Consider the following 23,568-nt stretch of genomic DNA (forward strand, 5'->3'; position numbering starts at 1 on the left):
GCCTCATCATCATCCAAAGGCTCAAGAAAAGCAGGACCAGTCCTGCATTGAAAAGTTGCACTCTCGGTCAAAGGGTAGAGATCCGACAAGGTCTCCATCTTATCATCACTGATCGGACGTCCTCCTATCCACAGCTGCAATTCTGCCATGCCAAACATCCTAGCCATTACACTATCATCTCAGGCTTGCCTCTCGTGGGCTGACAAGACAGGTCCATGGGACGTGTCCAGTGCCTTTGTCCTAGTCACATAAACTATCTTACCCGTCAAATCGGGGTGGAAAGCAACAGTCAAGTCCATCTCTTCTTCTTCAATACCCTCTGCCCTCAGAAAATGGGTAATCAAGCCCCCATAACAAAACCTTCACCTCAAATTACTTCAAAACTTCATCATAATTTGCCTCTGAATTTCCCCAACATTAATGGACATCCCATTCATCAACATATAGACTAGTACCACCCTATCCCGCGTCACCTCTGTAAGATGTTTAACGGGCAACAACACACTACAAACTATTTTCAATTACACTCGGGCTACATGATTAAAATTAGCAAAGTGGAGGGTTGAATGCCTCCCAGTATCCTTACTTCGCTCCCACCTAGCAGTCGACTACACCCCACACAACGTATGTCGGATATCCCTATAAGGAGGTTTATCCTTCAATCTATTAAAATCATCAGTGTCACAATTCGGGGTACCTAAGAACTCATTTAGTATCTGAGAAGTGAATTTAACATCCCGACCCTTCACCGCATAGAATTAATCGACCTAGTATAAGTAAGCCAATTTGCATAAAACTCCCGAACTAAGGACATATTACCACCTCTGAGATTCTCAAAAATAAACCTCAGCCCCAAATCGATCACAGTACGATAAATAATGGGAAATTGGGACTGCAATCTTACCTCATTGACATACTCGTCACCCATATACTTAGCCTCTCACTGACACTCAAACCACTCCCAGCTATACCTTTCCACTGCCTTCTTTTCTAATTTCCTAACTGGTTCCCGGCTACTAGCGGACCCAGATGTTTCGCCTTTCCTAATGTGCTTCTACCCCGCTACACTTTTAGCTTTAGGAACCATCACCACCTATGAAGAAGAAAAATAGAACAAAAGAAAAAAAAATTAGAGGGGGGTCGGTTGTTGGTTGTGTGGGTGGAGAACGAAAGAGAAAAAAAAAATTAGAGTGAGAGAGAGAGTTGGGGAAGGTAGAAAAGTGGAAGATGGGTGATTTATGGGAGAAAATAGGAAGAATAAATATTGGTGTGGGGGAAAGGAAGAGTTTGGGTGGGTGTTAATGGAGGTTGTAGGGAGAGGAAAAGATTAAGAGGAAGAAGAAGTTTGAGAGGATTTAGGGGTTGGGGCGGTGTATTTTAGGAGAATGGGGGATGAATTTAGTGTTAGGGGTTTAAAAGGATGGGTTTGGGTCGAGTCGAACCCGATTTGGGTCGGGTCGAACCCGATTTGGGTCGACCAATCGCAAATTTGGGTTTTGGGGTGATGGGGGGCGTCGCGCCTCTAAGGCTCCTGCATAGGCGCTTTGAAGTTCAACGCAGGTGTGGCGCGCTAGTCAGTGTGCCTGGCTTCAGTAGAGATCTAGGTTGGGGCAAGATGGAGGGGCGACGTGCCAGCATAGCACCTCAAGAACTTCTCTGAATTATCATGCCAAGAGCGGCGCGCCAACCAGTGCGCCTGGCTTCAGATATTTTTAATTTTTTTCTTTTATTTCCTTTTTTCACTATTACAAACTAAGTTACAACTAATGAAAAATCCAATCTAGCTAAAACTATAAATAAGAATACTTCCTAGATTCTAAGAATTGAAACTACGCTAAAACAAAAAAAATCAAAATTCAAAAACGAACTACCTATCTATTACATATTGTTCACAAGTTTACTCCCGTGTAGCACTTGATTTAATGTCGCGGAATGATGTAGCTTGGAGCATTCATCATTTAGCTCAAAAGCCTCCAGATCGCGATGTGAATCTACACCAAAGTAGTGTTTTACCCTTTGCCCATTTACCAAGAATGTAAGGTCAATCTCACCTCTAAGTTCAACAGCCCCATGTTGTGTCATTCTTACCACTTCGAAAGAACCACTCCATTTAGACCTTAGTTTTCCGAGTAATAACCTTAATCTAGAGTTAAAGAGTAGTACCTTTTCTCCCGGAGTGAAAGTACGAGTAACTATGTGCTTGTCATGCCACCTTTTCATCCTTTCATTGTAAAACTTGGCATTCTCATATGTGTGGAGCCTAAAATCCTCAAGTTCGTGCAATTGATTCATTCTCTTTCTACCGGCCAGCTCAGGGTCCAAATTCAATCTCTTAATTGTCCAATAAACTTGGTGTTCTAATTCCACCGGAAGAAGACATGCTTTACAAAATACTATGTGATAGGGAGAAGACCTTATGGGTGTCTTATAAACAGTCCTATATGCCCACAATGCATCGTCTAACTTCTCAGACCAATCCATCCTCTGCGCATTCACCATTTTTTGCAAAATTTACTTTACCTCTCTATTTAAAACTTCCACTTGGCCACTCGTTTGAGGATGGTAAGTTGTAGCAACCTTATGACGAATACCATAATTAGCAAGAAGATTATTCACTAGACGGTTAATGAAATGCTTACCTCTATCACATGATTTCCCTTGGAGTGCCAAAGCGAGTGAAGATGTGCTTCTTGATGAACTTGATCACAACCCTTGCATCATTCGAAGGAAGAGTGAAAACCTCAACCCATTTACTCACATAATCCACAACCACAAGATTTTATTGGTTTCTACTAGAAGGTGGGAAGGGACCCATGAAGTCAATACCCCACACATCAAAAATTTCCACCTCCAAAATGTCACTTAGCGGCATATGATGTCTTCTTGAAATAGTACCCAACCTTTGGCATTTATCACAACCCTTCACAAAAGCAATAAAGTCTTTAAATAATGAGGGTCAAAAGAAACCAGATTGTAGTACTTTGTGCCCCATGCGCTCTCCTCTATGGTGTCTTCCATATGGGCTAGCATGAAAACTTTCAAGCACTTTTCGAACATTAGACTCCGGAATGCATCTTCTCATCATCCGATCCACATGCTGCTTGAAAATCAACGGTTCATCCAAGATATAGAACTTAGCATCATGATTGAGATTTTTCTTTTGTTAGGTGGTTGCACCGGAGAGGTAATCTCCACTAACAATCAGATTCACAATGTCCGCATACCAAGTCACTTGAGTGATATCTAGTGCCATCAATTGTTCATCCGAAAACTCTTCCCGGATTTGTTTACCTTCATGCACATGGAAAATTCCTCCAACCTAGACAAGTGATCAACTATTTGATTTTTAGTACCTTTCCTATCCTTAATATTAAGGTCAAATTCTTGGAGAAGCAATATCCACCGAATCAGCCTTGGTTTTGCATCCTTCTTGTTGAACAGGTACCTAATAGTTGCATGGTTAGTAAAAACAATATCTTTAGTACCTACCAAATATGATCTGAACTTGTCGAAGGTGAACACTACCGCTAGCATCTCCTTCTCAGTCACTGTGTAATTAGCTTGTCTAGAATCCAGGGTCTTGCTAGCATAATAGATCGAGTGGAACACTTTATTTTTTCTTTGTCACAATTGTACCCACTGCTACGTCGTTTGCATCACACATGAGTTCAAATGGTACTTCTTAATTAGGAGCAATTAAGATGGGAGCCTCAATTAAGTTCCTCTTTAACATCTCAAAAGCTTTCAAGCACATCTCATCAAAATAAAATTTCACCTCCTTCTCTAAAAGACAGCACATAAGTCTTGCAATCTTGGAGAAATCCTTGATGAATCTCCGGTAAAAACCTGCATGACCAAGGAAACTTCGTACCCCTTTTACAGAAATGGGAGGGGGCAATTTTTCAATAACTTGTACCTTGGGTTTATAAACCTCTAAACCTGAATTAGACACCTTGTGTCCCAACATTATCCCCTCTCTAACCAAAAAATGATATTTTTCCCAGTTTAGCACTAAGTTAGTGTCCTCACACCTAGCAAGTACCTTATGAAGATTCCGGAGACATACCTTAAAAGACATCCCGAAGACGGAGAAATCATCCATGAACACATCTACAAAGTCTTCCACCATATCATTAAAAATGGCCATCATACACCTTTGAAAAGTCGTCGGTGCATTGCAAAGTCTGAATGGCATGCGTTTGAAAGCATATGTACCATAACGACAAGTGAACATGGTCTTTTCCTAATCCTCGAGTGTAATTAATATCTTGTTGTAACCAGAATACCCATCTAAGAAACAACAGTACTCCTGCCCTGCTAATCGGTCAAGCATCTGATCAATGAAGGGAATCGGGTAGTGATCTTTTTGGGTGGCATCATTTAGTTTCTGGTAATCCTTACAAATTCTCCATTCGGTCATTGTTCTAGTAGGAATCAACTCATTCTTTTTGTTTCTTACCACTGTCATACCTCCCTTATTGGGAACACATTGCACCGGACATACCCACTTACTATCAGAGATTGGGTACACAATTAGCCACTTTATTACTTCTTTTCTCATCACTTCTTTCATCAAAGGATTTAGCCGACGTTGATGTTGTACACTTGGTTTGTGATCATCTGTCATGTAGATTTTGTGCATACGTAACGTCGGACTAATCCAATGAATATCAGCCATCTTCCATCGAATCGCCTTCTTCCTCCGCTTTCAGATCCTCAATGTTGTCTCAACCTGTATTTCAGACAACTCTACAGAAAGTATAAAAGGCAAAGTTTTGTTAGTACCCAAATAAGCATACCTTAGGTGAGCACGCAATGTTTTCAGTTCCAACTTGGGAGATTCTTCGATTGAGGGTTTGGGTGGAGGCGCTAATTCACGATTTAATGGCTCCACTATATACCTGTGAGTCTCCATGAGTGACGGGTTTAAATACGTCTCTATCTATTGGGCCTTAGTGTCTCCATCCACCTCATGTCTCACTAACACTCTTTCTAAGGGATCTTCGGGCACAACTAACTCCGATTCTACTATGTGATCTACCACCGTAATAGTAGACAACTCTTCATAGATAGAACGCAATATTAAGGCGCGGTAAACATCAAATACCTCAACCTTATCATGTGCCCTTATAGTTAATGGCCCAGCTGCTACATCAATCAATACCCTACCTATGGCCAAGAACGGACGTCCCAAAATGAATGGAATTTTAGAATTGGGTTCAAATTCTAAGACCACAAAATCTACCGGGAAAATCAAGGAGCCTACTTGAACTAAAACATCTTCTACCACCCCCTCTGACCTAGCAATGGATCTATCAGTGAGTTAGAGAATGACAGTGGTTCGCTTTGGACTACCCAACCTAAACTTTTGATATAGTGACAAGGGCATAAGATTTATACTTGCCTCCAAATCACACAACCCCCGGGCATGAACACTTTTCCCAATTGTGATCTACACAGTAAAACTACTCGGATCTTTTAACTTTTTGGGCAGCCTATTTTGGATTCTGGAGCTGCACTCCTCAGTAAGTGCTACAGTTTCATACTCCGTGAGCCTCTTCTTGTTAGCCACTATCTCCTTCATGTATTTAGCATACTTCATGATACCCTGCAAAATGTCAACCAAAGGCAGATTAATGTGAACCTGTTTGAGGAGAGAGAGAAACTTACCGAAGCATTCATCATCATTCTGCTTTCTGAGCCTTTGTGGAAATAGAAGGGGGAGTTTCTTTTAAGGAACGGGTGTCTCAGCATTGGACCTCTTTACTACCACTTCCACTTTCTTTTCTTTAGTACATGCCTCAGTAGCTCTCTTCTTTGGAGCTAGTTCCTCTAGTTGTAACCCACTTTTAGTACTCACCACATTTAGTTGCTTGGGCTTAGGTTCAGTCTCACTGGACAGCCCACCTTGGGGACGCAAGTTCAGAGAATTAGCTACTTCCACAACTTGTTTCTCTAAACTACTTTGGGTCATTTAGATGTTTCTGATGTTCTCATCCTTCTTATCGATCCTAGCATTTATTTTTGTCCCTATTTCAGTCATGAGCTTTTGGAGTAGCTCCTCATTGGTCATCCCCCCTTTTAGTTCATTAGGATTTGCGCCTTTGGTACATGTCCTCCCCCGGGTTTTGCTTAAATCTTAATATCTTACTCCTCAACCGTGCGGTTTTCTTGGATGGAAAGAATCAACTCAAGAGATTCTTTGCTAGATAATCCCAGGTAGTGATGGAGTTTGGTGGCTCAGAATCTAACCAACGCCTTGAGGCTCCTAACAATAAGTATGGGAACAACGTCAGCCTCACATAGTCCGATGATACTCCATTTGGGATGTATGTATCACTAATCTCTATAAGGTTCCTAAGGTAGATTTGGGAATCCTCGTGGGGGAGACCAGTGAATTGCCCACTAGCATGGATGAGTTGTACTATGTCATGTTTTAGTTCAAATCTACCCCTTGGTGGAGGTTTCCTAATGCTAGACACCACATTGGCTGTGAGTGGGACTGCCACATCACGGACTGGTCTTGCTGGTACAAAAGGGTGTACCTCTTGGTTATTCAAGTTTTCTTGGTTGTTCACGTTGTATTGGTTATTATCCTCATTGTCTCCACAAAGATCTAACACCAGTTCTCCATGACAACCTTGATTAGCCATTCTTGCGTCAATGTAGAGCTCTTTCGGGTTCGTTTTCTGGTTTGACAAGTTCTCCTTTCTGAGCAAGACCTAAGAGTCAACTACCTGCAATAAACAAGCTAAGATCAAGTAATTAAAAACTGAATATTATAATTAAAGACTTAAAAAGATCGAATATAAATCAATTTCTAAGTCCCCAACAGTGGCACCAAAAGCTTGTTGCTCCCCAATATACACGCAAGTGTACGTGGTCGCTCAAGTAAAATAGATTCATAAAGAAACAAGTTATCGTTCGCAAGGGACTTATGTTCAACTTATATTTGACACTCAACTCTACAAATAAAATAAAAGTAACCATTTTCAGAGATAGTGATAATTGTTAACTACTACTACGAATTATGCAAGAAAAAAAGTAACCAAGATTGAATGACTTTATGACGATTTTTCAAGCAAGTAAAAGACAATTCCAAGGTTGCAGCATGTAATGAATCTCATGCATCATATTCTCGGCTTCGAACTAATTTCAGTTGTCAAGTTACTGATTTATAGGGATGATTGTATGAGTCGGCTATCAAACCTCTAGTTGCCTACTCCAGTTAGTAGTCTAACTACATCGTTGAGTGGGGATAAATGTGCCTAACTAGCGAGCATTTATATTTCATTTTCTTTCATAACTAAGCAAGTTATTCATACGGGCGTCACTCCTAAACCAAATCACCTCAATCAAATAGGTCGATTGAGCGAGCTCTCTTTATTCTCTGGTCTATCTAACCCATCTTCTCTCGATTTTAAGATTAGACAATAGATTTATCTCATGGTGATCAAGCATAAAATACTAAAACAAGAATATAGAAGTAACTTATGATGACAACCATGAATTAATTCAAAGGACCTTTAAATAATCAATAATGATTCAAAGCTACAATCTCAGAACTAAGGCATTTAGCCACTCATGCTATTAGGAAACCACAAAATACAATTGTTCATGCGATTTCAAGAAAATAGAAGAGTTAGAAGATCGAAACTTATTACAAATGATGAAACTTGCTCTTGCACACCAGTTAAAAAGTTGAACCCTAACAATGGAGCCCTAAGGGTCTATTTATAATAATTGGAAACAATAGAGTCGAAGTCTACTACAACTAGGACTCCTATTTTAAACTTCTTTAACTGAAAAAGTCAGAACCTTCGTGGTGTGTCGCACCTTGTATCATGCCTAGCAGTCGCCTCTAAATTAGTCACCTTGGCACGCCGCACCTAGCAGTGTGCCAACCACTCGTGGTTCTTGTCGTAGCCATTTTTCTTCCCTTAGTTGCTTCCTCTTCTCCAAATCAATTCCAAATCCCTCAAAAGTTCCTAAAAAACCTAATCATATATTTCAGTGCACAATCATCACAAGTTAACAAAATCAAGTTAATAGTCTTAAATCACTCTTTAATTTGATCCAAACATGGGAAAATATTGACAACTTAGGAATATAAATACGCCTAAGATCAGGGCTCAACCCTACCCTTTCTCTAGTCCTAGTGGTGGTCGAAAACAAGATAGGTTTTATTCTCTTCAAACTGGACAAGATCAAGTGGGTTCCCCAGATGTGGTAATTGGTGAATTATGGTCCTTAAGATTTTGGTTATGCATGGCTTGGTATTGAGTGTTTCATTGGCTATGGTAAGACTCCATGTATGGTGATTGTGTTTGGAGTAGTCCTTGAAATCCTTGTGTAATCTTCTTGAGTGCTAACTTGTATCAATGGTTTAGTGGTTGTTAAGACTTTGGTGTTATGTTTTTATTGAGGGAGATGAATTTGAAGGGACTAGTAGGGTTTGCTACCAAGGAGAGATAATGTGCTTTATGGTTGGTGCGTGAGTAGAAGTATATTGATTTTGAAGAGTTCATTGTTATGGTTTGGTGTGTGAAAGTTTGAAGGTGGTGTGATGTCTTAGTATCTCTATCTTTTTTCCTTCTATCTTCATGTCTAGCTTGAAGCCTCAGACCTCATGGTTCACTCTTTAGGATTCGTGTGCCTTAGGCATTCTCATTTTTCCTAATGCATACATGCTCTTGAAAAAATTGATTTTTCAGAAGATATAATTTAACTTACTTGATTTCTTCATGATTATGTGCATTGAGTATGATTTTGCATGTTTGTCATATAAAAAGATGTTTTAAAAGTATGTTTTCTCTTGGAGTCGAGATTCCTCCTTGGTTATGTGCATTTTGATAAAGTTGCAATGATGATTGGTTGTTAGTTTCTCTCGTACTTTTTTCATGCTAGTTTGAGTTCCATTCAAGGATGAATGTTCCCAAGGGGAAGATACTGTAGCACCTTAAATTTGAGAAAGGCTTGGAAGGGGTCTAACGGGCTTGTCAAGAACCCAAACAGTACCATGGGACCCTCCACGAAGCCCTAGATGGCTGTGAAGGGGACCATGGCCCGTTATGAAGCTCGTGACAAGAAGGAAGAACCTTCCCCAAGGAAGTTCCCTCCCACGGACCCTTAGACAGGCCGTGAAGAGGCAGAAAGGTTATACAAGTGGTTGTGAAGGGGTAAAGTCATTAAGGGTTCTCCCCTATCCACTGATCAACAACCATTTGTGTCAAAACGGCCTGCGAAGTTCCCACACAAACCGTGAAGATATCCATGAAGGGGGTTTTATCAGATTTAGAGTTTAGGATCAACTTCAAATGATCATATCTTTTAGCACAAAATGAATTAGGTAGCCCGTGACCTATCAAATTAAAGATCTTGGAGACCTCTTTCCAACGCCACAAAGTTTTCCCAAATCCAAGTTTAGAGTAAAACTTGATGCCCGAAATAGTGAAGCCATGTCAAGTAGAAATTCTTCACGACCCGTTTGACGGACTCTGGTGGTCTTTAGAGCCCGTTTTGGCTTTCTAGTGAGCCATTTCGACTGTTTTAAGTCAGGGATTATTGGGTCTTTTCCTAATTATTTTAACTGAATACTACATCATTTTGCGTTCTACCCAAAGCCCTATATAATGATTTTAAACCCCCAAATCACCCAAACTCAATTCATTCTCTTAAATTTTCAAAAGTTGATTAAGCACCTCCTCTCAAATATTTCTCTCTCTAAAGGAAGAAGAAGAAGTCAAGTTAGGGTTTCAAGATCAAGCCTCCAATTCACCAAATTGTTTAAGGGCTTTAAACTTCAAGGTATGATAGTTTTCATCTATGGAAGTCTTTCCTCCAAAGAGTTCCCAAATTCTCCAACTTTGAAGTTAGAAATCCCCAATTGAAATTAGAGTTTTCTTCCATGTCATGGGTTCCTTTCAATATTGATCCAATTGATTGTTTTATGACTTTTTATGCATGAATTGAAGTAATTGAATATTTTTAAGATGAATCCACATGAACTCTTGCATAACCCATGTTTTCTAAGCTATGATGATAATATGGTGGGTCTTGAACCATGAAAGATGAATTTATGAAGATATACATGTCTTCTCTTTATGAAATTGATGCAACTAAATTTGAAGATGTATTGACTTTGAAACCATAATGAGGCTTATGAATTATTGAAAAGAATGCATTTCTATGAAAGTATGTTTATGACTCAAGTACGCTTATAGATGAAGATATCTATATGTTCTATGAAGCTTGGCCACATGACACGAATGACATCTAGACTTGACCTTAATGCTTTCGGGCTATTTTTCTAAATTAGGTCTTGATAAGTATGGTATCCGCATATGCCATCAATGATTATAGATCATGTTTTCAAAACAATTTCCATTAGTACTAGGGCATTTCTAGTTTGAAATGAATGACTATGGGCCTTAAAAGCTATTATGAGAAGATCATGGATGCTGAAATATTTTCTCACTCATGGTCTAAGGAGCTATCATTTGATAAGACAAGTGGCTAATACCCATGTCTCTTAATGAAAAGACAAGATAAGATTGATAAATATTTTGTGGGATTTATGCTTAGAACTGAGAAGATATTGAGATCGTAACACTCCGGAAAATGGTAGGTTGAACTAGAGCCTAAACGTAAGGATAAACATCTTGAATATGAGTTATAGGGGTCAAGGCCATGAGGCAAGTGCCATGGCCAAGGGGCTAAGCCAAAGCAAAAGGCCAAAGCTGCCCCTAGCCATTAGTTGCTACCCCAACCTTCACGAGAAGGACCATGAGTCGTGGTCCTCATCACGGCTCGTGAAGGTGGGCGTGGTCTTGCCTTGGCCATGAATGTTTGGTCACCAAATTCCCTAGCTACTGCCTCAAATTCACGGCCATCACCATGGTTCGTGGTCTTGACCACGACCAAGGGAGGCTCTCGTGAAGTTGCCTTAAGAAAATAGCCAAATTGCCCCAAATGGCAAAGTCACTGCCCCAACTCCACGGGCATGACCACGCATCGTGGTCCACTTCATGAGCCGTGAAGAGGCCCGTGGAGATGACTTGGGCGATTGAACTTTTGTCACAAAAATAAGGCCACTGCCTCACCTTCACGGGCAATACCACGGCTCGTGAAGGTGACCTTGGTGTATGGGCGTGAGTTTTAAATGAGGGTTAAACAAGTCTTTTCCTATTTTAGTCCAATTAATGTTGGGGTGTTTTAGGTATTTTAGGGGTAAAATATATATTATTTTTATATCAAATTTCACAAGACTTAGTCATATTTGACAAACACCCAATTGAAATAAAAAACCTCCCTCTTCTCTCAAAAATAATCTCTCTCTTGACTCAAGAGAAAGAAGAACAAGACATTGGAGTTAGGGTTGCTAGAGTTTCAAGGTTCTTCCCCAAATTTCTTGGAGCTTCTTAGTTGAGGTATGGTTGGTTTTCATCCTTGGGTAGCTATCACCTAAGGAGCCCCTTCAAATTATGTTTTCAAGATATCAAATCCCCCAATTGCTAGGGTTTTCATTCTATAACATGGGTCTTCTTTCCAAAACATTTTCATTGTTTAACTATGATTGTTTATGTTTTTTTATGATGAATTATCAATATATTGATGGAGAATTGATGTTTATAATGAGAATTCCCCTTATACCCATGTGTTCCCCATGTTGATAGATCTTGAATTGATATTGTGGGTTGGATGATATTATGAATGTGTCAATTGATTATGTTTATGTTGATTAAGCTATTGAATCATGAATTCATTCTACATTATGGAGTAATTGTATGTAGTTGGGTTGATTGTGATTTCAAGACCCTTGAAGGGCAAAGGTATGAGGGTTATGCCTTTTTATGGGAATTATGTATGAGATGGTGATGTACTTAGATAGTAATATATATCTATTGTGTTGTTGTAGTATTGATGGCAAGATCTTCATCCCTATACCACATATACTTGGTTGTGCATGAAGTATGTATGTATGTTTATGGAAAGCTTGTTGTGTTGGTTGAAAGGACATTCTCATGATCACAATACGATTATAATGTGAAAGGTTTACTCACATGCTAATGTTTCTAAAGTGAAAGGAGCATTCTCACTCAAGGAACTTATGAGCGATTATGATGTTATATTTGCATGAGTGCCTAGTGCATTCTTTTATGAATGTGAACTTAAGTAAAGACTAAATGCGACTCTTAAAGAAAATTATGCTCAGCACCGAGCGGATATGAATATGAGATGGGTTCCTTCACACTAGTTGGGGTGTTCACATTATGTTGTTTCATGGGATGGAAGCCTTCACGTTAGAGTGCGGGTTTCTAGAAGCAATCTTTGTATCCCATAACTATGTGCCCACATAGGTCTTAGCTAGTGGATCCACCTAGAAGCTAACATATACATTCTACCTTGGGCAAGTAGGACACCTCTTTTCGGTGTGGGGGTAGAACACCGGATTCCATATAGCTCACATGGTCTATGTCGGTTAATCCAATCTTTCCCTAAATGATATGAATATGAATCATGGTAAGAACATGGACTTTAATTATGACTTCTTAAAGGGTACTACTTAGTGAGTGGGGGTATGGGACTTCACTTATGCATTGCACAAGCGGACTCTAAGAGGGGTTGGTATAAGGTTCTCTTGTGTTATGACGATATGATGACTTATGAACTATGTATGGAATGGTATGTATAAATTTTATGAATATGAATGTCTTCACTCTTATGTAGGTGGGATATGACTATGGTAAGATATGTATGTTGTTGGTAACCTATTTGTGATACTTAGCATTTGGTAGGGTTATGGGATCTTACCTTTGCATTGCACTAGTGTGGCTTTGGGTTGCTTATATGTTGAGATGGCTTATGTTTCTTCATAAATATGCATATGGGTTTCCAAACTTGACAAAGGCATGATTTCAACTAAATGTCCCTTTTATGCATGTTTTAAGGATTTTTGTGCATGGCATCCATACTTAGTACAATTAATTGTGCTAACCCATATTTTCTACTTTACTGTGAGTGTAGGTTCCGGTCGTTGATACTTACTACTTCCTTGAAGGTGAAGCTTGGGTCGACTATTCCCTAGGCTTGGTGAGTCCTCAAGTTCGGGGACAAGATGCTATTGATTCTAGTTTCTAGTTTACTTCCTATGTTCAAAACTATAATGTATTCCCTATATTTGGAGACTTTATTGATGTAAGGGCTTAGACCCTAATTGTACTCTTATGTTTAGATGGTGATTGAGACAAGTCTAGTTCTTATTTTCCTTATATGAAAGAAGTTGACTTCTATTTTTTAATGTTTTCGTATTTTTCTATGCCTTTTTGTGATGATGAATGCTAAGGGCTTGTATGCGACCCCTTCGGGGTCAATTACGCCGTGCCACGCCTACGGGGTACTCTTGGATCGTGATAAACTTGGTATCAGAGCACAAGGTTATAGAATGATTCTAGGATAAAGTCTCATAAATCACTTCTAGTAGAGTCTTGTTCATAATTTTGAAGTGCGCCACACTTATGAATGAGATGCTATAAGATGCTTAGGAACTTTTCACTTTTGTGATTATTCATTAGTCATGCCTTAGAATTTTTACTCTATGAAGTCCTTTTTCTAATCTTTTTCTTGTGCATATAGGAATATGAATACAAGAAGAGCGGCCGCAAGAAGAGTGGAAGAGGAGGTTGCAATGATAAGGGAGTTCCTCCCCAAAGTTCATGAAGAGGTCAAGTTCCTAAAGTTCCTAATGAGGAGGGGGCTATGACCAATGTGGAGATAAGAACGGCTCTCCAAAACCATAACTCATGCTCTAACGGCTCAAGTCACTAGAGATGCTAGGGTCCAAGTGAACCCCAATGCAAGTACTACCGCTTCAAGGATAAGGGATTTCACATGAATGAATCCCCCTACATTCTATGGTTCCAAAGTGGATGAAGACCCACAAGGGTTTATTAAGGAGGTGTTTAAGTTGCTTGAAGCTATGGGAGTGTCTCCAAGAGAGAAGGAGGAACTAACCGCCTACCAATTGAAGGACATGGCTCAAGTGTGGCATGAGCAATAGAAGGAAGAGAGATCCATTAGAGAGGGACCAGTTGATTGGGGAGTGTTTAAGACGGCGTTCCTTGATGGGTTTTTTCCCCTAGAGCTAAGGGAGAGGAAGATGCAAGAATTCATCAACCTCCGCCAAGGAGGTAAGAGTGTGAAAGAAAATAGCCTCAAGTTCACGCAATTGTCTAAATATGCCCCAACCTTGTTGGCGGACTCTAGGGCTAAAATGAACAAATTCGTTATGGGGATATATGATCTTGTGGTGAATGAATGTAGGTCAGCGATGCTTATTCCAACCATGAACATCTCCCATCTTATGGTTCATGCCGAGCAAATTGAGGAACAAAAGCTCAAGCAAATGGGTAGAGAAGTGAAAAGGGCAAGAGTTGATGATGGTAATTCGTCTAAGAATAGATTTGAGGTTCAAGGCAAACCAAGGTTTAAGAAGAGGTTTTCTAATCAAGGCACTTCTAGCACTCCAAAGGTCAACAAAGAGAGGGTGCCTACTCAAAAGCCACAAGGTGGTAGTGGAGGTGGTTCTTATGTTGATAGACCTACTTGTGCAAAGTGTGGCAAAAAGCATGATGGCAAGTGCCTTCTGGTCACGGATGAGTGTATTAATTGTGGAAAAAGTGGGCACATGAAGAGGGATTGTCCTATGTTAAAGGCTCAAGGAAAAAAGGGCAAGCAAGTCCCTCCTATTGGCTCAAATTCTGATGCTCCCAAGAAGAATCGCTTCTATGCTCTCTAATATAGAAGTGATCAAGAGGGTTCTCCGTACGTTGTCACCGGTATGCTACAAGTATTTTCCATTAATGTTCATGCATTGTTAGACCCCGGTACCACTTTATCTTTTGTTACCCCTTTAGTAGCTATGAAATTTGATATACTCCCCATAAAGTTAGAGGAACCTTTTTTGGTTTCTACCCCCATAGGAGACTCGGTTGTTGCTAGAAAGGTTTATAGGGATTGTCCTATTTTCTTGTCTAATAGAGTCACTTTGGTTGTTTTGGTAGAATTAGATATGTTGGACTTTGATGTCATATTGGGGATGGATTGGTTGCATGTTTGTTTTGCTTCCATTGATTGTAGAACTCGGGTAGTAAAGTTTTAATTTCCAAATGAGCTCGTTTTAGAATGGAAGGGGGGAAGCTCAATTTCTAGAGGTCATTTTGTTTCATTTCTAAAAGCTAGGAAAATGATTTCTAAGGGGTGTATCCATCATATTATGAGGCTTAAGGACCTTGAGTCCGAGACTCCTCCTTTAGAGTCGGTCCCCGTAGTAAGGGAATTTCTGGAAGTCTTCCCTAATGACTTACCCGGAATCCCTCCCGAATGGGAAATAGACTTCGCCATTGATCTTTTACCGGATACAAAACCCATATCAATTCCCCCTTACCGGATGCCTCCGGCCGAATTGAAGGAATTAAAGAAATAGAAAAACATGTCCTAAACAAAAAGGAAATAAAATTTTGAGACGCGGCATTGATCGATGACTCAACCTACGAAACGTGGGTCGACCTACTGTCTGTAGGTCCCCTTCATTGGTCAACACTTAGAGTTTTTCAGCAGAGGCTGGAACCTTCAACTCCCAGTTCATCAATGATGGACGTGCAAGATGGACCGTAGGTTGACCTACGGTCTGTGGGTCCTCTTTTGTGGCTTCACACTTAGGATTTCATGAGGTACTAGAACTTCAACTCTCTGAACACATTCGACGGATGTGAAGGACGGCCCGTAGGTCGACCTACGATCTGTGGATCACTTCGTAGTTCCACACTTGGTCAAAATTCCCTGATGCTCCTATCTACGTCTACCCATCGACGGAGCGTTGCAGGACCTACGGTCCGTAGGTCCCTCCGTAGATGGCTACTTTTGCAGAATTTTTGTTGTCATCTCACTCAACCGCGTCAAAGCCTATTTCCTACAAACATAACACAAAAAACATTATTTCCAATACAAAATGGCCCTAGACACACACAACTCTTGAGTGAAATGTATCAAAAATATAGTAAACTCATGGTATATCAACACCCTCAACTTAAACTTGTTGTTTGTCCTCAAGCGACACACTAACACTCTAAACGACACTTGTGTAGAAGCAGACATACAAACTCAGCAATCACATGGCCATTTCAACCCATCCTATCTTCTTAGTGCAAATCTTTTTTATTAGACTCAACAACATAACTCATGCGGATCAAGTTATGACAAATATCGACCAATAGACACCACAACATACACTTTTTCACAATCACCAAGGTACCAATTTTCCGATAATGTAACTAGTGCCCTCACTTCAAACGAAATCTATTTCACACAGCAGATATGAATTTTGAGTTTTAGGATTCATTCAACACTCACGCTCATAAGTGACTTCAAGTACAGTTAGTGCTCAATACCATAAGATTGCCCTTATTTTCACTTCTTAGACTCTCCAAACTAGTTGCTAGGATCACTATAGGACTTTCTTAGCTTGTAACGTAGGCTCAGGGTCAGGTGTGGTATATTTGGGTATTTTTTTAGTGACTTTCGGCCCTCCTTGACATTACATTGGCTTTTTACCTCTTTTCTCAACCTATTTTTGATATTCTTTCATTTTACTTTCTTTCCCTTGACTCTTTTCAACATGGATGTGACTTTTGACTTTCTGGCTCTTATTTTTCACTTTCTTCTTCTTCTTTCACTTTATTTTTCTTTACTTCTTTCAGCACTTTTATTTATCATCTTTTTGTTTTTTTGCACAAAGTCACATCCTCTTCTATCTTTTCTTTTTCTCTCTTCAACACAAAATTCTTTTCATACCCTTTTTTTCTTTCGGTTTCCTCTTTCATAGCAACCCTCGACTTATGGATTTTGCATTAGTTTAGGTGCAAAATATCCGATGTCGGACCAGGGCCAAGATCAAGGTAACTTTTTGCATTACCCTCAACTTAGGCTTTTGGCCTTGGTAAAGGTGCACATGTCCAAGGAGGGACCGGGGCCAAAACAATTATTTTAGGGAAGGTGAGTTAGGTGAATTGACAGATATGGTCTATCTTAGGCTCAAATATTTGGATCAAAAGGAACATTGATTTCATTTGGTTGGATAATTTTAGGCTTTAGTGGACTTAATTTGAACAAGGGCCTATGTTCACTTCCTAACTTCTAGCCTAGATTATCTTAGCAAGACCAACGGGGTAAGTTCTAGATTGGCACATACTGTCTGAACATTCAACTTTTCTCACACACTCTTGGTACATTGTTTCATTATCAAATTATCAAATTACCTAGTTCAAGTTTTAGCTTAAGTCAAGAAGTCAAATCAGTTCCTTATCATGTCACATTGAGATCTAAAACATTCAACTCATCAAGACTATCGATCTAGCACATTTCAACATTTTTAGACAGGGATCATTTTTCTCATGCTTTTTATGCCATCATCCTTTAATTTTTCTACTTACTCCTACACATACAATCCTACACATGCCAGTTCAACAGAAATTAAAAAGTCTCTTGGGGGAAAAGAATACAGGCAAGAAAACCCCAAGAGAGGATTATGAGTTTGGTTACTCAGGCTTCACCCGATCACTCATAATCCATTTACCCAACCCCCAATAAAATAAAGTGTGATTGTCCCCAATGAACAAAAAAATAAAAAGTAAAGGATCGGGTAAAGGAAACATGTGGTGCTTATGCGCCGAAGACCACTCAAGAAGCGGGTAGGTCCAATTTCTCGGATCCCGCTGGACCAACACTTGGAATGCCATCAGTAGGGCTCCCATCTACTATCCCAGAACTCTCAGTAGTGCTCTCATCAACTCTCACAGCATCGTCAGTAGTGCTCACACCTCTAGATGGGACCATACCTATCTCCCTGGCCCACTATTGTCATATCTCCTCGTCAACTATGGATGCCCTCTGAGCCATCTCAGTCTACTAGTGCTCCCTCTTCGTCACTCTCTCAACCTCAGTATCATCAGAAGTACGATCGGAGCAAGGCGCTTCCCAGCTGCACGAGTAGAATCTAGTGGCAGCATATCATCACTGAATAGGGCACTCATCACCACATTATCAACTGGTGTCATAAGGGCATGCTCAGCCTCAGTCTCTAGGAAAGCGATAAGTACAGAGACATCATCACAAAGACTCTCTAACTCCTTCTTGAGGGTGATCACATCAATGGTTGGGGCCGGCCTCTCCAGGACTTGCAACTCAAAGGCATTCAGGTGTTGATGAATGGCCTAGACCTTCTAGTCGATCATATGCTTCATCCACTGCTTAACCCTCCCCTCGAACTCCATTATAGCACATTGCATCCATTGCCTCATATGCTAAAGTAGGGTGGCCATATATGCCTCTAGCTTCTATACTTGAGCTAGAGGGATGGTGGTGAAACTGGAAGAATGAGTGGCTCTGGAAGAGCTAGGGGCCTGATTGGTGGCCGGAGACGGAGGATCCTAGGCATCTGTTGTAGTGGCTGGAGGGGCAGTGTCATCATCCTGCATCTGCTCCATATTTTCTACAAGATCATCGCCCAATGGTGGCACCTCAACTTGTTGCTCCCTGGGAGGTGCAACTATATTGACCTCATCCCCGAATAAGGTCAATATCAATAGTCTTGGTTGCCTGAAGCAATCGGTCACAATGCCATATAGGTACAGTAGCATCCCTGCAAAGCTAGAAGATGAGGCATGGGAATGGTAGGGTAGTGGTGGCCTGGAAGTCCCTCTCATGAATCACCGCAATCAGGATGCAGGAGAAATCTATCTCCAAACCTGCAATCATCACCGCTAGATCCCATGTGAGCACATTGTCCGCCTGAGTAGGGGACACACGATTTTGCACTAGTAGCCAAAAGAATTTAGCAGCAAAAGTCAAGGTAGCCTTCATAATGCCCAGGCTCGGAGTATTGACCCACTATGCACGCTCTCCATCTGTGGCAAGATGTCGTACTAGCCACCTAATAAGTGACTCCCGCTGCCCGGCATTCCTCTTAAATGCCCCACTCTGAACGATACCCATCCGATAATCGAACTCTACTATATTAGTGGGCAGAGTTTGGTCTGGGCCATAGATGAACCTACGGATGGTGGTCTCAGAGATGTCAACAGTGAACCCCCGGACGAGTGTGGTCTCAAGTGGAGGCTGAGCGGCAGGCTTGGCCCGCTTAGAGATGGACCCTCTGATGGTGGTTGCATAGGAAGCGTAGAACTCCCGTATTAACTCCTCGATATAAGACCCTGGGCTACGTGCCATCCACTCACACCTGTGCCTCTGAAAAAAATTGTGGATGGCGGGAACGGTGTGGAGGCTATCTGTGAGAACCTGACGCTCATATGTGACCAATCTGGCCATCCTACCGTGCTCATTCAAGCATGTGAGCATTCGAGTAAATCTAGAACTGGTCGTCCACACACCATATATTGGGCTTTGTAGCTACCGTTGGAGGTTCGAGGGGGGCATGATAATATCCTTTGTACTATCAGACTCGTACGAAGAGGCGGTACTGCCTTTGGGACTTGAGCTAGAGCCGGAGGCAGATGCGGACTCGTAACCAGCCGGTGTTCCAATCGATGTGGCCCCCTCATTAGACTATGGGTAGTGACCACGTCGGGAATCACCTACCGGCTCGATTCCTTGTAGTGTGTGGAGCAGTGGGGGAAGTCCTCGTGGGAGGTGGAGCGTACTCCACATCTATATCCTCATCGATCAGTCGCAAGGAAGGTGCTACAAACTTGGACTTGCCCTTCGCGGCATAAGTGGGGGATTTCTTTGCCATGGTAAATGTGGGAGCTTATTTAGTACTAATACAAACCAATAAAACACACAGAAGAATTTTAGAACATGAAACGAACCAAAACAAAAAAGTAAAAAAAACTGGGCAGTAGTTGAACTGCCGACTCACGATGGGTACTTATGGTCCATCGAGGGATCGATGGTCCGTAGGTCCCCTTCGTAGGTCAGAGTAACCAAAATTGGGTCTTTGATGTAGGAACCACGGATGTGCATAACAGTCTGTCGATGGAACGACGGACCGTAATCCACACCGTGGTTCGACACTTAGCAAAATTGTTTGTGTGCTTCTGGCCCACGGACCCGACCTACGGTCCGTAGACGGGGTCTCGTGGTCAATCTGTGTCGGGTTTTCATATGGTTCATTTCTTGCATTCCTTTTCTTTCAACAAATATAAACAAACTAGGCCTACACATGCATTTCAACAAGTAATTTGGTAGTTAATCATCCTTAGGGTTCCAATTTCATAGAATTTTAAAGATTATCACAACGAAACCTATGAACCCTAAGTCAAAACTTCCTATTCGGCCTATTAACTTGAATTATTCAATTTTAATGAACTACATACTCACATACCATCATACCAAGGGTGTTTTTAGCATACAATTTAACATTCAAACACGAAATTAACAACCCAAGGTCAAGCTCCAACTTTGTGACTTCAGGATAGAAACAATGAATAGTGAATTCAAAGCCAGGGTGAAGTCATTTACCTTTCAAGTAATTGAAGTGGGTGAGTGTGATGATACAATAGACTCCTTTAGACTTTTTCTATCCCTTTGACACCGAACCCAGACTTGTGGAATCGTTGGGGAATGGAGATGAGGGATTTGGAAGAGAAAAAGATGATTTGGGAATTGAGGAAGTGAATGGGGACTTGATCTATGGGATATTGTGATTAAATAGACTGATTGTGGGTGAGAAAGGGTTTAAAAACGGTTGGGAGGGAGTTTTGAATGTGGGGAATGAATTAAAAATGAAAGTTTTTATTTTATAAGGTGTCCGAGTCGGGTAGGGCAACTCCTAGTTTTTGGACCCACGAGACTCAGTCGATGGTTCGTGGGTCGACCTACGGACCGTAGGTCCGGTCCGTAGGTCACTCTAACACTTAGAATTTTTAGAAAACTTACATGGGGTCTACGAACGCCATTCACGGTCCATGGATCGACCCACGGACCGTCGATGGGGTCCGTAGACCACTGCACAACTATTTTTCTGCAGATTTTTGCCTTTTCCCCTGCACACCTAGCAACCATTAGGACTTACTTTTAACATTTTCTGGACACTTTTTAGACACGGGCCCTATTCTATATCTAGCCAACACTAATACAAAAATAAAACACATATCTAAAGAGTTACAGAAATTAAAATAAAAGAAGAAAACTCCTAAATCGAAAAGAAAAACATATAGTTGGCTAGATTGTACATCTTGGGTTGCCTCCCAAGAAGCGCTTAATTTAACATCACCGCACGACGCAGGCCTCTTGATTACTCAGACTTCATCAAGATAATAGACCAATCACTTCTTGCACACTCTCCAATTTCCCCATGTAGACTTTGATCCTTTGTCTGTTCAACTTGAACCTTGTTCTTGAGCTTGACCGCTCCATGTGGAAACACTTCAGTGACTTTGAATGGCCCGGTCCACTTGAACTTGAGCTTGCTAGGAAACAAGCGCAACGTTGAGTTGAATAGAAGCACCAGATCACCAACAACAAATTCACGCTTTTTAATCTTTTGATCATGATACTTCTTCATCTTCTCCTTGTACAAGGCTGAACTTTCATAAGCTTTTAGGCGAAACACATCAAGCTCATTCATGTCATTCACTTTTTGACTTGATGCGGTGCCCCAATCAAAATTCAACTTCTTTAGCGCCCACACAACCTTATGCTCTAACTCAACCGGCAAATGGACTGACTTCCCATATATAAGTTGGTAGGGGGACATACCTATAGGAGTCTTGAATGTGGTGAGATAGGCCCATAGAGCAGCATCAAGCCTCCTCGACCGATCAGTTTTATTGGCATTCAGAGTCTTTGCAAGGATTTGCTTTATCTCTCTGTTTGACACTTAAACTTTCCCACTAGACTGCGGATGGTAAGGGGTGGCTACATTGTAACCAACTCCATATTTCTCTAGCAACGCCTTGAACAACTTATTACAAAAGTGGGAACCTCCATTGCTGATAATCTCCCTAGGTGTACCAAATCTGGAGAAGATACTTTTTTTTAGGAATGCAGTGACACTTTTCCCTTCATTGTTTCAAAGCACAATTGCTTCCACCCATTACGACACATAATCAACCGCAATAAGAATATACTTCATCCCATGTGAACTCACAAATAGACCCATAAAGTCAAGGCCCCATACATCAAACATCTCAATCACCAATATCGGATTCATAGGTAGCTCTTGCCTCTTTGAAATTCCTCCTTCTCTTTGGCAACGATCACAAGACTTGGTGAAATCATGAGCATCTTGGTGGATGGTAGGCCAGTAATAGCCACACTGCAAGATTTTATGAGCAGTCTGAATACCACTATGATGCCCACCAATAGGCGATGAATGATACGCCTCTAGTACACTCATCATCTCAACCTCGGGCATACAGCGGCGAATAATCCCATCGGCACAAATACGAAACAAATAAGGCCCATCCCAAAAGAACTTATTCACATCATGTATCAACTTTTTCCTTTGGTGAAATGATAAATCCGATGGAACCAGAACACTTGCCAAGTAGTTAGCAAAATTCGCAAACCAAGGAATAAGATCAAAAGATGCAGCCAATACATGTTTGTCTGGAAAAAAGTATCATTAATTTCAGCCCCATCTCCAAGCATGAGCATAGCTTTCTCTTCCAATCTAGATAAATGGTCGAAAACCTAATTCTCTGTCCCTTTTCTAACTTTCACCTCAAAATCGAACCCTTGCAGCAACAATACCCATCTAATCAACCTCGGTTTTACATCATTTTTATCCATCAGATACCTCAATGTAGAATGGTCAGTATGCACTATGACCTTAGTGCCAAGCAAGTAAGAGCAAAATTTCTCAAATGCAAAAACCACAACAAGGAGTTCCTGTTTAGTCACCGTATAAATCTTTGAGCCACATTCAGCGTTTTGCTAGCATAATAAATCGGAAGAAGAATCTTCTCTCACCTCTGTCCCAATACCACACCAAGCACCACTCCACTAGCATTACACATCACTTCAAACGGCTAGCCCCAATCTGGTGAAATAATGATAGGTTCGAAAACTAGCTTTGCTTTCAACTCTCCAAATGCTCTCAAGCAAGCATCATCAAAATCAAACTTACACTCTTTTTCGAGCAATTTGCACAATGGGTATGCAATTTTGGAGAAATCCTTGATAAGCCTTGTATAAAAGCATGCATGCCCAAGAAAACTTCTAACACCTTCATAGAGATAGGTGGTGGAAGCTTCTCTATTACCTCAACTTTAGCTCTATCAACCTCAATACCGTTCTCAGAAATCCGATGACCTAGAATGATCCCCTCTTTTACCATGAAGTGGTACTTTTCCCAATTGAGCACAAGATTGCACTCTTCACACCATTTCAGTACCTCGGCCAGATGCATTAGACAACCATCAAACGAGTCACCTACCACAGAGAAATCATCCATAAAAACCTCAATAGTGTCCTCCACCATATGTGAAAATATTTACATCATGCAATGCTGGAAGGTCACTAGAACATTACACAACCTAAATGGCATCC

The 23,568-nt window shown here is 40.9% G+C and overlaps 2 protein-coding genes across 2 annotated transcripts in view; both read right to left on the reverse strand.

The window, feature by feature from the left end:
• Positions 1 to 23,568, reverse strand: part of LOC125873377 (vacuolar protein sorting-associated protein 27) — a 1,193,133-nt gene that overhangs the window by 191,129 nt on the left and 978,436 nt on the right. The gene's annotated exons all lie outside the window — the stretch shown is intronic.
• On the reverse strand, positions 180 to 2,499 carry LOC125873750 (uncharacterized). Its single transcript, XM_049554614.1, has 2 exons — positions 1,902 to 2,499; positions 180 to 319 (listed from the first exon to the last, which is right to left on the reverse strand). Exons 1-2 carry the CDS (start codon positions 2,497 to 2,499, stop codon positions 180 to 182), a joined length of 738 nt encoding a protein of 245 aa, XP_049410571.1.

The sequence above is a fragment of the Solanum stenotomum genome, chromosome 8 (genome assembly GCF_019186545.1).
Source record: "Solanum stenotomum isolate F172 chromosome 8, ASM1918654v1, whole genome shotgun sequence".
Taxonomy (NCBI): Eukaryota; Viridiplantae; Streptophyta; class Magnoliopsida; order Solanales; family Solanaceae; genus Solanum; species Solanum stenotomum.